The sequence below is a fragment of the Canis lupus genome, chromosome 1 (genome assembly GCF_011100685.1).
Source record: "Canis lupus familiaris isolate Mischka breed German Shepherd chromosome 1, alternate assembly UU_Cfam_GSD_1.0, whole genome shotgun sequence".
NCBI lineage: Eukaryota > Metazoa > Chordata > Mammalia > Carnivora > Canidae > Canis > Canis lupus.
The window spans coordinates 14,431,659-14,448,242 of NC_049222.1; the positions used below are offsets into that span (position 1 = coordinate 14,431,659).

Here is a 16,584-nt window from a genome sequence, read left to right on the forward strand (position 1 = left end):
TAAAATAGGTGTGATTTCAACGGCTGTGCCAAAAGGAAGGACATTTAAAAGTTCAGGTGCACAACGAGCCAAGGCACTGGGACAGGAAATGGCAGGTGAACTGAGCAGATGCCAAGCTAGAGAGTAGTCAGTGCCTGAGACTCGCAGGAAGGTACAAGGAGGCTCCTGGCAGGGCTTGAATTTCAAACTGAACTTTTATTAAAGTTTTGAAGAGGGGATTACCCAACTGATCCCTGAGGTAATCCTGGGCTAGGTTACAGTAAAGGGAGAAACCAGAATCAGAGGCGAGCGAGGCTTTGTGCAGGGTGTGCATGAAAGAAAGGCTTAACCGCCACCATGGGGATGGGTAAGGAGAGACAGTGTGGCCTGGCCTGTAAGCGGCTGAGCGCAAGAGGAAGCGTGGAAAGGGGAAGGCCAGGGTTTTCAGCCCGGGAGGGTGAGGAGGTCACTACTGGAGCAGGGGCCCAAGAAGGGGAAGGTCGATTCCAAGAGGTTCCACACCATGCATTCAGCAGCGTGGTCCCCCTATGACCCTGCCACCAGGGCTGACAAGGACCCAGAGGAACCAGCGTGTCCATGAGTTGGAGACAGCTGGCCTCTGCCTTGCAATCAGAGTGTTTGGTGACATCAGCTTTCACATGGTATTTTCCTTAGAACTGTAATGTGACCGTCACTGAGAACTATAGATGTCTCTTAACTGTATGCCACCGGGGGCTTTTCCACTCACACTAAACGATCACCCCATCCACACAGGGCAGCACAGTGAAATGAAAACTCTAAGCATGAAAAGAGCTGCTTTCTAAGAGGAGAGGCGCTTACTGAGGCTGTGCAGGGGGTCTGGTGGCATGGCCTGAAAGAAGCTGTGCACTCGCTGACTCTGTAGGAAAGCTTGGGATGAAGTTGAAAATAGCTGCCTGCACAGAAAGAAAAGAGAGGCATTAATTTCACACGGTACAAATCCACTGGAGTCTCAGCTCAGGCTGTAAGGCAAACATATGTGGCAGTTTCATCCAGGTATAAAAATTACATGGTTTTCCTAAGGAAAAGAATATTATCTTCTAATGTATTTCTCATAGGAGAAAGTGAATAAAGTTAAGCCTCTTCACAAAAATCTAATCAACAGGCTTTTTTTTTTTTTCTAATCTATAATCTAGTGGTATGGTTGCAATGCTGGCAAAAAATATGCATGTTATTATTTCAGCCTGTTGTCCCCGTGGTCCAATAGCCATCTTTCTGCTCAGAGTAAGTATTGCAATTCCTTTACCCTTCTTCACAGGTGTACTTGTCCTCACTTGCCTGTCCCATGAAGGCACCTTCCCACACTCTAAATTTAAGAGCCCAGGACGTGGGGGTGCTCAGGGTCCTGGAAACTGCGGAATGCGGTGGTGGTCTGGTTAGTCACAAGTATTACTACATCTGAAGGCATGACTAAGGGTTCATTCCACTGTGTGTCGTACCATCTTTCTGAGCCCTTATCTTTGAAAATCAGCTCTCCCCACATTTGATTAATGTAATTAAAATATTCCAGCTGGAAGTCTTCTCTACAAAGGGACCTGCAATAAGGGGCACAGTGACAGTACAGTCTAATGGAAAGTTTCCTCAAGGATCTGCAAACCAGCTCAACCACTTAAAAGCTGACTCATTGTAAACAAGTTACTTAGCCTCTCAGCTTTATTCTCCTCATAGGGAATAATACTACCAATTCATCAAGGTTATGGCACTCACAGCACACAAAACTGTAACCCTGCTTAATAGACAAATCCCTTTCCATTACTTCTGAACAATTTAAATGCTCATTTAAAATTCTTAAACTTCTCTGGGATGCCCGGGTAGCTCAGTCAGTTAAGTGTCTGCCTTCAGCTCAGGTCATGATCTCAGAATTCTGGGATCGAGCCCTGGGTCGGGCTCCCTTTCCCTCTGCCCCTCCACCTGCTTCTGCTCTTGCTCTCTCAAATAAATCAAATCTTTTTAAAAAATAAAATCAAATTCCTAAATTTCTCCCCAAGTTTTTTAGCAGTCATTCATACTAATTATAAAATCTAATACCATATGAAGGGATGACCCTATGGACCAAAATTACCTTGTGCATTAGGTAAAATTGCTTCTTGGTACACAAATGTGGAAAGAAATAGTCAATAGGAAGACAAGGGGAAATAAAGAGATGGAAGGACAACTGAGCAAGGAGCTGCTCTAAATTTCCAGGTCTGAACACATCACCTATGGCTGGGGATTAAAATCCAAAGGCAGTGGTAGAACCTATTATCCAGTTACATTTACAAACCAACTGGTCCAAGGACAGACAGACCCACCTTGAATTCAAGGTCAGGGTCCCAAGAGACAGCCTAGATGCCACCTACCACTCCACATAGCAAGTGCGTCTCTGCTGTGGGAACAAGGAGCTAGATGTGTAAGCCACACCCAAGACTGAGGCCCAAGGCCTGAAGTCCACACACGCTCAGAAACCAAGGCTCAGTAATGCAGAAGCACAAGATGATGGCAATTCCACCTATCTATTTAAAAGTCAAACTGGCCATAAACTAACACATTAAATAAGAAAAACAAGATCATGTTTTGACATGACAGAAACCACCCAAGTGTACATTCCAGTGCCCTATTTCCATCTTCCTTATTTGCAGTCATCTGGAACTGTATTCAGGCAGTGTGTCCTGTACCAACCCCATCTCCACTGCTCCTGTAAACTCAATTTCCTATTTCTCACTTACAATTCCCCCTTCCTCTACAACTGCTCCATTTTTTACGTGACATGAATGATAACCATACTAATCTAAAATCCAGAAACTGAGAGTGAGGTGTTCTAACATCCTGAGAGTGGTGCTGAGACCACAAACTAGCCACACAAATCAAAGATTTTTAAGGGAAATACTAGGGGAAGAAAAACTGTTTTAAAAATGTAATTTTTGAAGAAGAAAATCTTTCCAAGCAGGATACAAAACCCTGAAACCATCAGAGGAAAGGTCAATATATCTGACTACATAAAAATCTCCACTGTCCATGTGGTCAAGAAATAATGACCAACAGGGCTCCTTTCTCCAACAAATAACTCTCTTATAAATCAGTAAGACCCATACAAAGTGGGAAGGACGGAAAAAGCCATTTACAGGAAAGTGCAAATACAGACTGACTCCAGACTCAAATAAGAGACAGTCTCCCTCTCTGAGACTGACAAAGCAGAGATGAGAGTATCTTCCGTCTGCTGAGGGGTGGAGAACCGAATTAAAGACTTCTGCTGCTACCTCCTCAGAATCCTTAGAAGTAATCTGGAGTCATCACGTATTTAAAAACGCGTAACTTATGACCAAACGATTTCTACAGATTTCTCTTACAGATAAATGTCTCCAAATATGTTAAGAGACATACATGGACATTCACTGTAATACTGTTTGTAGTTTTAAATATTTAGAATAAAAATGGCCATAAAATCCACTAATTATGATACAAGTAAAAATAGATTATGTAGCAAATAAGGAGGCAGCAATCTTTTTACATGTACCAATATGTTACCATGTCCAATATATTTAATGAAAAGAGTAAGTGGCAGAACAAGAGTGTACAGGATAACTCAATTTGCACAGTAAATACATAAATTCAAAGGTATGTACATGCACAGAAAATTTCTGGAGAGTTCTGTAAGATTTTTAATGAAGGCTATTTCTAGTGACTAAATTTGGAGAAAGGGCAATTCGGGACTTTTGGCATCACACCTTCCATTACATTCTTCACAAGTAGCTTGAATAACCCCTTTATAGTAAAAAAGATCTCAAAACACACGCACACACACACCTCTGTGATCATCACTGAGGAGAAGACTAACAGCTGTAATAAGGAGGAGTCAGCCACATACTTATCATCTTAGCCAGGAAACAAATTTCTAAAAGTGGCTCCTTATGGAAATATTTTTTTCCTTCTCAAAGTCTCAAACTTACAGAAAAGTTGCAAATACAGTAAAAAATACTTTTTCTGAACCATAGTCAGTTGATCTCTGACACCCCAACAACTGGAAGACATTTAGTATTTCCTACAAAGACATTCTCCTACAATCAGTAACAGGATATTAACACTGACGTATTAAGACGTAATCCTCAGGGGCACCTGGGTGGCTCAGCAGTTGAGTGTCTGCTTTTGGTTCAGGGTGTACACAAATGTGGAAAGAAATAGTCGATAGGAAGACAAGGGGAAATAAAGAGATGGAAGGACAACTGAGCAAGGAGCTGCTCTAAATTTCCAGGTCTGAACACATCACCTATGGCTGGGGATTAAAATCCAAAGGTAGGGTCCTGGGATGAGTCGCACATCAGGCTCCCTGCAGGGAGCCTGCTTCTCCCTCTGCCTGTGTCTCTGCCTCTCTGTCTCTTTCATTCTCAGGAGTAAATAAAATCTTAAAGAAAAAGAAAAAAGAAAAGAAAAAAAAAAAACCTTAATCCTCAGACCTCATTTAGGTTTTTCCAACTGACCCCAAAGTGTCCTTTTTACTACAAAGACCCAGTTCAGATCCTATGTTGCATCCGGCCACCATGAGAAATCCTCAGCCTTCCCTTGGCTCTCATGTTTTAAGAAGACGATCCCTATGTATTGTGGAATGGTCACAACTTGGGTTTGTCTGATATTTCTTCAAGATTAGATTCATAGCAGGAATATGATAGGACTGAGACTTTGTTTCTTTGCTATAGCCTATTGTGTAGTAATTCTGACTGATCCCCTCATCTCTCATCAAGTTCACGTTACTGGATTAAAGTGATATCTGCAAGGCTTCACCACTCTATAGCTACTCTTCCTTCTTTTATGAATAATAAGCATGGTTTTGTGGAAAAGGACTTCGATACTGTAAAATATCCTCACATTCAGTCTATTCATTCATTATTTATTTCCACATGGACTCGTGGTTTCTTATTTTATTCAATGTTACTGTTTTATTTATTTTGATGTTGGATATGCTCCAGATTTGACCACTAGGAGCCCCTTCAAAGTCAGTTCCTGTAGCTTTTTGACCAAGCCACCTCATTCTTTGAGCACTTCCTTACTTTCTGGCACAAGAGGCTCATCTTGTCCTTTTCCTGCTCCAGGCCTACAATTGACTTTTCCTGCAAGGAGCCCTAGTTCTGTTTAGTGGAGAATGGTGTTACAATTCAAGCTCTGAACACCAGACATTCCCACGGCTCCTGGCTACGGCTGCTTCCAGACTCCCTCAATGAACAGAGGAGGGAACAAGTGTGTACACACACAACCATATTTATTTCTGTAACTTTCTATATATACCAAAAACCATGGGTTCACATCACTATCTTCAATTCCAATCAGACATCTTCTCCATGGTTCATTTTGGTCTTCTTCCTTTCTATACTGTAACTCTCTTCTCCAATAGAGAGAAACTTGGTCCTCACTATTCTTAATATATTTACTAATTAGGTCAACCCCCTACTTATTCTATACAATAGAATAGCAATCTATTCCCACTCTTGCCCCCTTCCACCTCCTAGGCAGGTAGCCTCCCAGTACCAGCTGAGTTCAAATGCCCTGCCCGCCCCCTCTCATGTATACATCCTCTCAAACACTGTGCCAGGCCTCCCAGCACCATCTCCATGACTGGATGACTGACTCCTCCCTCCACTTAGGGTCCCTTTTATAGTCCATTATAGCATGTCCTCAAAAACCATAGCTGCTACCTGCCTTGCCCTGTTCCACTGAGCAGCCTTAGGACGTGTTCACGAAGGGCAGGGGAAAAGAGGACGGGAACTGATAGTGACTCTTTAAAAATGACAGTGCTACAAAGAACCCTAGCACTGATATTACTAAGACTTGAACCATGGTGTAGCACATCTCCTAGAACACATATGCATCATTTTAAAATACCTAAGCTGAATAATAAATATCTGAGAACACAGAGGAGTATTTAGAAAGAGTACCAGGAGGAGAAAAACCACATCTGTCAGCTACTAGTAAAGTTCTAATAAATAAAAAGTGATCCTGCAACAAGAATGAGATTGTTGAGAGGAGAAATCCAGGAATACGATATATACCTAGGAATGTAGGAAAACAATAATAATACAGGAAAGAATCAATTCATTGGAAAGAAAAACAGATTTAGGTCCTGGCCTCAGTTGGTAAAACAAAATAAATTCAAAATGATTGAAGAACAATAGAAATAACAGAAACGATCTGCACACAAAAAGTAAATTGATCGTGTTTCAGAAGAGGGATAGCTTCAAGCAGCTTTAAGTAAGTGAAGAACATATATGGCCCAAACTCAGAAGTTATGAAGTGAACAGCCAGTCTTATTCCTTCCCCAAGCCCCTTTTCTTCCTTAGACATAAGTCTCCTTACTGTTGTGTTTTTCAGAGATATTCTTTGCAGGCAAACATGTACATATCCTTTAAAATGGTGACATTCTATTAACTGTTCTCACCTTGCGCTCCCCCAGCACTACTTCATGTACCTTTTTGCTATCATTCTTTTCAGTAAGACCACATAGTATTCCAGTGAACGAACGTCCAATGACATTAAAATACTTGTCCCATTGAGTTAAACCAAGTTTCTGTAGACATCTCAAGCTGTTCCTAGTCTTCTCGGGTCAGAAATCACAACAGTAAACATTCTTAAACACTCATCTTTGCATACAGTGGGAATGTACCTGGATGGTAAATTACCAGAAGTGGAACTATTCAAAGGTTATCTGCACTTAAGTTCTGATGTTGCCAAATAGCTTTCCATAGAAACTTTACCAATTTACCATTTACTGTACCTGCCAAACTTTTTGATCTCTGCATATCCAACAGGTTAAATAGACAGTCAAGGGAGATTAAAACAAACAAAAAACCTGTACTCTGAAAACTAGGAGACATTGAGATGACACAAATGGGAAGACATCTCATTCTCATGGATTAGAAGAATGTTGTTAAAATGTCCATACTACCCAAAGCAACCTACAGATTCCATGCAATCCTATATCCAATAGTTTTTTCCAAAGAGCTAAAACAAATAATACTAAAATGCATATGGAACCACAAAAACCCCAAACACCCAAAGGAAACTTGAGAAAGAGGAACAAAGCTAGAGGTATCACAATCCCAGATTTCAAACTATATTACAAAGCTACAGCTATCAAACACATATGGTACTGGCACAAACACAGATGCATGGATCAATGGAAAAAACAGAGGGCCCAGAAATGAACTCACACTTATGTGGTCAATTAATCTATGCCAGGGGCAGGGGCATGCAACAGAAAAAGATAATCTCTTCAATAAATGATGCTGGGAAAACTTCACAGCTTTATGCAAAAGAATGAAACTGCACCACTTTCTTACCATGCACAAAAATAAACTCAAAATGGATTAAAGACCTAAATTGTGAGACAGGAAACCATAAAACTCCTAAAAGAAAACATAGGCGATAAATTTTTGGGACACTGGCCATGGGCAATATTTTTCTGGATTAAGTCTCCTCAGGCAAGGGAAACAAAAGCAAAAATAATAGACTGTATCAAAATAAAAAGCTTTTACACAGCAAAGGAAATCATCAACAAAACAAAAAGGCAACCTACTGAATGAGTGAAGATATTTGCAAATGATATATTCAATAAGGGGTTAATAACCAAAACACATGAAGAACTTGTACAACTCAACACCAAAGAAACCAAATTATCTCATTAAAAAAGCACAGAGGACCTGAACATATTCCAAAGAAGACATATGGATGGCCAACAGGCACATGAAAAGATACTCAACATCACTAGTCATAAAGGAAATGCAAATCAAAACGCAACGCTATCACCCTATGCCAGTCACAATAGCTAGTATCAAAAAGACAAGCAATAACAAGTGTTAGTGAGGCTGTGGAGAAGAGGGAATCCTCACGTATCATTGCAGAGAATGCAAATTGGTGCAGCCACTATGGAAAAGAGTATGGAGGTGCCTCAAAATATTAAAAATACAAATATCATACAATCTAGGAATACCACCTCTGAATATTTACCCAAAGAAAATGAAACACCAACTTGAAGAGATATATGCACCCCGGTGTTTACTGCAGCATTATTCACAGTAGCCAAGATATGGAAGCAACCTAAGTGTCCATCAATAGGCGAATGGATAAAGATGGTAAAATGGAATATTAGCCATAAAAAAAAAAAAAAAGAAAACTTGCTATTTGGGACAACATAGATGGACCTAGAGAGTATTATATTAAGTGAAATAGGCCAGAAAGAGAAAGACAAGTATCATTTCACTTACATGTGGAATCTAAAAAACAAATGAAATACCCACCATTTGCTTCAACGTGGATGGAACTGGAAGGTATTATGCTGAGTGAAGTAAGTCAATCGGAAAAGGACAAACATTGTATGTTCTCATTCATTTGGGGAATATAAATAATAGTGAAAGGGAATAGAAGGGAAGGGAGAAGAAATGTGTGGGAAATATCAGAAAGGGAGACAGAACATAAAGACTCCTAACTCTGGGAAACGAACTAGGGGTGATGGAAGGGAAGGAGGGTGGGGAGTGGGGGTGAATGGGTGACGGGCACTGAGGGGGGGCACTTGACAGGATGAGCAATGGGTGTTATTCTGTATGTTGTAAATTGAACACCAATAAAAAATAAATTTATTATTAAAAAAAAAAAAGAAAAAACAAATGAACAAACCAGCAGAAACAGGCTCAAATACTGAAAACTAACTTGTAGCTGCCAAGGGGAGAGGGATGGGATGGGTGAAATAGGTGAAGCGGATTAAGAGGTACAAATGCTTCCAGTTATAAATGAGTCATAGGATGAAACGCACATCACAGGGACTATAGTTAATAATATTGTAGTAACTTGAGGCACTTGGCTGGCTCAGTTGGTTAAGTATCTGCCTTCAGCTCAGGTCATGATCCCGGGGGGTCCTGGGATGGAGTCCCCATGTTGGGCTCCCTGCTCAGTAGGGAGCCTGCTTCTTTCTCTCCCTCTCCCATTTTCCCTGCTTGTGCTCTCTCTCACTTGTCAAATAAATAAAACCTTAAAAAATTTTTCATAATAACTTTGTATGGTGACAGATGGTAACTACACATGTTGTGGTGAGTGTACTGTATTATACATAATTGTCAGATCACTAGGTTAACATACCTAGTAACAAACAAACAAACAAACAAACAAAAAACCTGTACTCTGAGAATTAGGAGACATTGAGACAACACAAATAAATGGGAAGACATTTCATTCTCATGGATTAGAAGAATATTGTTAAAATGTCCATACTATCCAAAGCAACCTACAGATTCAATGCAATCCTATATCCAATATTGTATGTCAACTATACTTCAATTAAAACTAAATTTAGGGACACCTGGGTGGCTCAGCTGGGTAAGCATCAGACTCCTGATTTTGATTTGGGTCATGATCTTGGGGTTGTGAGACTGAGCCCTGCATCCTCCACAAAGGGCACGTGGCCTGTTTAAGATTCTCTTTCTCCCTCTGCCTCTGCCCTTCCCCCCACCAAAAAAAGAACCTTTAAAACTATAAATTTAAAAAATTCTTTAATTAAAATTTTTAAAAATGTAGTGGCCACCTAAAAAAAATACAACTCAAGTTTTTAATTTATATTTCTGATTAGGAGCAGCTTTTCATATGTTCAAATGACACCTAAAATTCCAGTTTCTCTTTCCTGTTTGTTCATGTATGTTCCCATTTTTCTCACTGCTTTGGACTCTTCGTTTTCAATATCTTATTGATTTTAGGAGGGTTTTTTTTTTAAAGATTTTATTTATTTTTTCGAGAGAGAGAGAGAGAGAGAGAGGCAGAGACACAGGCAGAGGGAGAAGCAGGCTCCATGCAGGAAGCCTGACATGGGACTCGATCCTGGGTTTCCAGGATCACACCCTGAATTGAAGGCGATGCTAAACCACTGAGCCACCCGGGCTGCCCAGGAGGTTTTTTTTTTAATAAGAAAGAATTTATTGCAAGTATTTTTCCTGAACCTGAGGTTAGTCTTTACTTTGTTTATATTTTCCTTATATCATGCAGAAATTTGATTTCTGAGTATCTGAATTTCCATTTTTAATGGTGTCTAGGTATTGCATGATACTTCGAAAAATTTTTCATACACATAAATTTCATATTTTCTTTCTTGCATTTAAATCTCTGAGCAATCTAGAGTTAATTTTGATGTAAGGAATGACATATGGTTCCAGCCTAACTTTTTCCCCCATATGGCTACAGAAATGTCCCTAACATTTAACAAACAATCTGGGAATGACTTTGTATGCGTGAAGAGAAACACAGAAACGAAGACTGACAAATTTAACATAATATTTTAAACTTCATCTAAAAGATCATCACTAGGAAATCCTGTATCACTAAAGGTGAGTTGTTAAAAATCTAAAAACACCAAACCCCACAAAGATAAACTGGTAAAGGACAGATGATCTTACAAAATACAAATGGCTAAATTTACAGAAAGATACTGAATTTCACTAATAAAGGAAATGAAGATTAAGCCAATGCAATAATCATTCTATCAAATTAGCAAATAGTTTATTTTTATTTATTTTAAAGATTTTATTTATTCATGAGAGACACACAGAGACAGAGGCAGAGGGAACAGCAGGCTCCTCACAGGGAGCCTGATGTGGGACTGGATCCCAAGACCTGGGATCACCCAGAGCCAAAGGCAGACGCTCAACTGCTGAGCCACCCAGGTGCCCCATCGGCTCACTGACTTTTGAATAGCACAGGGGACCCAGGAATTTAGCCAATTCTCCCTCACCACCATCATGTGACCTCCCGGTCCCATCCCTGGGATGCCCCGTGACCACTCCCCATTGCTCCTACTCCCCATTGCTCCCCATTCTCTCTGAACCCGCCCGCTGCGCCGTCTGAGAGGCCCCCTACACCCAGGCTCTTCAATGAACAGATGTGCACCTCCTTCCTTGGAATGAAGCCCCGCCAGCCGGTGGAGGTGGGGGCTGTGAGGCTGGGGACCCCCTGAAGCTGCCTTTCAGCCCCCCCCCTCTGGCTGAGTCCGCTCCCGGCCACCATGGCGCCAGCGCACCTGGGCTCCATGCAGGTGAGCAGCCAAGGCTCGGGCCCTGTGTGGCTGCCTCTTCCCCAGGGACTTCCTCTGCCTCTGCTCTTCCTGGGCCCTTGTCATCCAGCACACACACTCTCCTTCCCAGACTTCTGCTTCCCTCCAGTGAGGAGCAAACACGCACCCCTTGCTCCCAGCCCCACCCTGCCCCTCGCTGGGTGCCCCGCTGGAAGGGGACAGCCAGGGCTCCGCCCACTCCCTGCCTCCGCGGGGCTCCCTCCCAGACGGGCCCCAACAGGCAGGGAGTCCCCTGCAACCCTGGACTCAAGCTACCTGGGTCCCTACACTGCTTTTACTTGGTTGACTTACTAGTAACTCCAAGTTTTCAGTCAAACAGCATTTTGTGGGATCCCTGGGTGGCGCAGCAGTTTGGCGCCTGCCTTTGGCCCAGGGCGCGATCCTGGAGACCCGGGATCGAATCCCACGTCGGGCTCCCGGTGCATGGAGCCTGCTTCTCCCTCTGCCTATGTCTCTGCCTCTCTCTCTCTCTCTCTCTCTCTGTGTGTGACTATCATAAATAAATAAAAATTAAAAAAAAAAAAAAAACAAAACAAAACAGCATTTTGTTTGCTTGGCCATTAATGCCTTAATTTCTCTCTCCTGACGGGAGCCCCCTCACAGAGGGGTGAGTGCAGCAATTTAAGTTACCGAAACTATGCCCCACACCTCTGACGACCCCAAGGAACATTTTCACCTCAGGATTCCCTAACCCAGACATTTCACGCTCTAACCTGCTTAATTACTTGCCTACTTCCAGGACACCCATTTTTCAACCGGGGCTCACCCTCCTGTCTGACTCACCTATGTTCACTCTGGGCATTCGTCTGTTCTTAAACCCTGCACACTCTTCCCTAAATTCCTCTGCCCCACTGTCCTTTCATCACACCCAAGAAAGTCTTTATCCAACCCATCTGCTTTCCCAACACCTGAGCCTGAAATGAGGGAAGGATTTTGTTAAAAATCTACACAGCAAGCAGGACAGACCAACACCACTATAATTTACTGATCTCCGATGGCAAATGGACTCCACGTCCTGGCCGACCTAAGAGGTTTCTTTGATCAGGCTGTTCTCCATATCCCCACGCGACCACTCTAAGTTCCTTCTGCTCCCAAACATTTGATCCCCCATCCTCAGCGTAGCCATTCTTCAGCAAACTCTTACTTTGGGAAAAAAATGTAAGCCGTTAGGCAAGAGATCCCTCAACTTCCCATCATGAAACAAGCATATTTACCCATGTCCACACCCGTCCTGCCCATACAGAGAGCTGGTGCCGCCTGTGTCTTCACCTCTTCTTCCTTCCACAGGCGCGCAGGATGCTCTGGGAGCTGACCCCCCTCCGCCCTGCCCGGCTCGCCACCACTGTAACTTTACCGCTGTCCAGAAGAACAGGTGTTCAGGGAGTGTTAATCGTCTTTTACTCTCCAACCCATTAGCCTAATCTTCTTACTTACCTGACAACTTAAAACAGAGAACATCTCTAAAGTTGAGCTCTTGGATAAGGAACTCTTTCAGTAAATATCTTATGGAGAAAACAGGAGGTTCACTGCTTGCATATTTTAAAAGCATTTTTTTTTTTTTAATCAGAGAGCCAAAGCGTCTGGTGATAAAAGTAATTTGTTTGATGTTTCCTAGTGTGAGCCCAGACCCAAATAACATATGGATAAGAAGCCCATCTTAAAAAGTACTCCACAGGGAAAAAACCTCCATTCTAAGTCCTCCCCCGCCCATGATCTTGTCTGTGTCATCGTTCTGACAGCGTCAGTAAATCATTACCTTAGGATGGGCTCTAGGTCAGGATGTCGCCGTTCCTCCCTTTTCAATGAACCCTGATTCAGGGCTCTTAAGATGGTCTTGTCAAAAGTCTCTGAAGACACTTCCTTTGGGAGCTAGAAAAGAAAAACAGCAAGGCCAATGTTAAGTTTCTTACTTGCTGCTAAGAATGTTACAAACCAGAGGCATAAAAGGAAGATAAATGTCTCTTGCTCGGTCATGGTCCCAAAGCAGTTCCTTCTCTAAATCTTCATGACGCCAGACCCCATACTGAAGCAACAGAGCTTTTTCTACTAGGAAACAGTCTTCTGCCTTCTGGGCACACCTCAGGGCTCTGCGATGGTGCAGAAGAACCCCAGCAGCATTCAGCATGCTTCTGGGACGTGCCTGCAGATCCCTCACATTCCAAGTGCCACAGGCCACACGAAAATGACATCCACACTGAAGTGCTTTAGTTAAATGGAACAACATTTTGCATAGCATAGCTACAATTATTTGAATCCTCAAATAGTATTCTGAGAGGTGTTATCCCTGCCTTTACAGTTATCACCTTTGTGCCTCGTTTCACATCTGAATCTCAGGCAATGTCAGACTACCAGTGCTATGCACCAAATAAAGAACTGGGTGTGAAAGATGGGGCAAAAACCCTCAATCTTGCTTACATAAAAAGCACTAATTGAAGGGTGAGCAACCTTTCTCTCAGCCTATAAAGGAAGTGCCCTTAAAGTGATGTACCAGAAACCACAAAAAAATTGTCACTTGGCCAAGAAGAGTTTTATTTAAAAAACAAAATTTTAAGTCATTTTATTAACTAGCTTACTTTTTAAAATTCCTAATAAATCAGTCATTTGTAAAGTTAACTTTCCAAGTCTTTCAAGAATTTTAAATTTGACTTCTGATAATTAGGCTTTGCAATGATTGCAATGAACTCCTGAATTATTAGCACTTTCACTAAAATTAAGAGTACAATTGTTAACGTGATCTCTAAGGAGCTGTAGGAACATAACCATCTACACGAATCATCAGTTTATGTATTGATCTTTAACTGAAGAATCCAAAGCAAGTATTCTTTCAACAAATATGTATTTTGGGTCAATGATTCAGAAATGGAATATTTAATAAAGACAGCAAAAAGTAATATTAATTCAGGCAGCTAGACTGTGGAATCAAGATGTTTTATCAGAATGAACTTCTTTTTGGTTCTTTCATAACCTGGTGAGGCTGAAGGCTCTGCTGGCATTCTGCACACCTGCTGTGGAAAGCAAGTCCTCTGACCAGTACACCGGGAAGAAACAACTTCTGAATCTACAAATTTCCCAAAGAAATGACTGTTTCAATACTTACATTTTCATGTTATTTTAATACAGATTAAGGTCACTAAGGCCTATTCATATTACCCATAGTATATATACACCCATTTTACACATGGTACTTCCTGAACATCTGCACACAGCCAAAGAAAACCAGCTTCAGTAGAGAAGTCCGCTTCCACTATGGAATCACGGATGGCTCTTCTAAGCATCGAAGGCAAGAGTACATACATTTTCACCTTCGAGTCAGTGACCGTTCACGTGATGGGGCAGAGTGCAGATGTATAGTCATCGGTACTTGCAAAATGCTTTATTTTCAAGTGATTTTTATCTTCAATTTCCAAGGACTATTTCCAGTCCTAGGGGAAGGCATATTTGCTAAAAATATAGCTTTAAATCATGTCTCTTCTATTCTAGTCACTTCTGAATATCCTGACCTCTCAGTCTTCAGTCTAGGACCCAGCCCCCCACCTCCGGGCTCCACTCAGCCCTGCACCAACCAGCGCAGAGTGCTGGAAAGCATTTCTCCTTGCTTCCACAAGCTTCTCTTTAAAAACTCCGAGGCCTGATGGAGAGCCATCATTACAATTTAGTTTTTTGTAACTCTTCTCATTCATCACTCATTCAATCAACAAATACTCAGACCCCAACCCTGTCCTTGGTACTATTTTAGGCACCATGGATACAGCAGTGAAAGAAGAAACAAGAACCCTGCCTCCATGGAGCTTCCAGTCTGGCAATGAGGAACAGACAGGTGTCAGATGCACATTCTAAGCAGCAGAGGAAGGGGGCCTGGATGCGGGGTCAGAGGCTGCCACATACATGGGGGGAATAAGGATTTGAAAGCACTGACCTCAAACTCACTCTTCCACATTATAGCAAACAGTAAGTGCAGTTAAACAGCATCTACAAAAGTTAAAGGTTGTTAGTATGTACAGGTTGTCAAAAGGACACTTTTGTTCTTAACTTTTGTAGATGATTTTAAAAGAAAGGAAAAAAGGAGTAAAAGTATTTCAGTAAACCTGAAAGGATGTTTTATAATAGGTGATTAGTTTCTGGAAGTATAAAATGTTGACAATTATTTCATATAACTTGAGAAGGCATCTGTCCACTTTAGAAAAATTCTATATTCAAAAGTTGACTTATGAGGGGGATCATTAACTACCATAATTCTGAAGAGCGAATTAGCTGTAGGGGGCTCCTTTATTTATTTATTTTTTTAAAGCACTTAAGCTTTCAGAAAAAATTGTACGATTGAAAAAAAAAGAAATCTGTCAAGACACAGAGCCAGCTGAAGCTTAAGGGAACCCCAACAGGAGAGACTCTGCTGGTGCCAGGCCCAAGGCTGGTGCTCAGTCACATGCGCTCTTGCTGAAGCCTCTTGCCCCAAACGGGACAAGTTGGTGGCAGCACCCCCACACCGACGCGTGGACAGCACTGGAGCCCACCGTGCTGACCCCACACCACAGGATCCTTCAGCCCCAGCTCCACCTCCCTGCAACCTAGCTTCCAGCATTAGAACTCTGTCATGGAAAGGGCAACACAAGAAAAAGAAACGAAGTGCACTGCTCTCCAACCCAAATAACACCTGCCCAGGATGACCTGTCCTTAAGCTTTGGTTAACTTTATCCTATTGAAACAGAGAAGTCAGACATAAATAGAAGAGATTTTACAAGCGCAGGTGTGGCGGTGGTACGGGACGGGCCAGCCCTTCCTAATTTCTTCAACAGGCAGACAGTGAACCAGTAGCTAGTTTCTCCTTTGGGGAGCTGATGACCTCTTCTCTGGAGGGCAGCCCTCACATCCCCGCTCCTTCCAGGATTCTCTCCTTCCTCACCGGGCTGCCTACAACTAACAGGTCACACACATGTGACTTTAGGCAACTGTCGACTAATGACTGCCCCCCCCTTACATGCAGTTAGGTCACTATCCTGAAGCAGCAGCAGGAGTTCACAGCCTTCCACCCGGAGGGCCTGGTTTTTAATAAGCTGCAGGAAAGCATGCAAATTGTCCCTGGGTATTAGTTAACCCTGTTAGCAGAACTAATGCTGCAACAGCACATCAAACTACATCCTCCTCAGAGCCAACACCCACCATGCTACTCAAAGCTCTGCAAGCTGGTGACAAAGAGTGTCTTGTAGCTTTCAGAACGGAGACCCACGTGATCTGAAAGAATAAACTTATGGCGACAAATAGACAACTTAGAAACCAGCGCGGTCCTGAACATTGCAGATGTTACAGGTTCAGTAACTACATAGACCTTCACTCAAAAGTTAGTGATGGAGCTGGGAGTGTTTCCTGTTTCTGGACTTCCTGTCTCCTTATGCGCAATAAATTTAAAATATATTTCCTTATTGAGAAATACTAATGTACTGGTTAACCATTCAAACCCATTTCCTCCTTTTAACATTTAGCTGTATGCATACGCG

The 16,584-nt window shown here is 42.1% G+C and overlaps 1 protein-coding gene across 1 annotated transcript in view; it reads right to left on the reverse strand.

Moving 5' to 3' along the window:
- The window catches only part of ZCCHC2 (zinc finger CCHC-type containing 2), a 58,272-nt gene that overhangs the window by 20,745 nt on the left and 20,943 nt on the right, over positions 1 to 16,584 (reverse strand). The window contains 2 exon segments of the mRNA XM_038525862.1: positions 820 to 914; positions 12,849 to 12,961. Coding sequence (XP_038381790.1) covers positions 820 to 914; positions 12,849 to 12,961 — 208 coding nt within the window.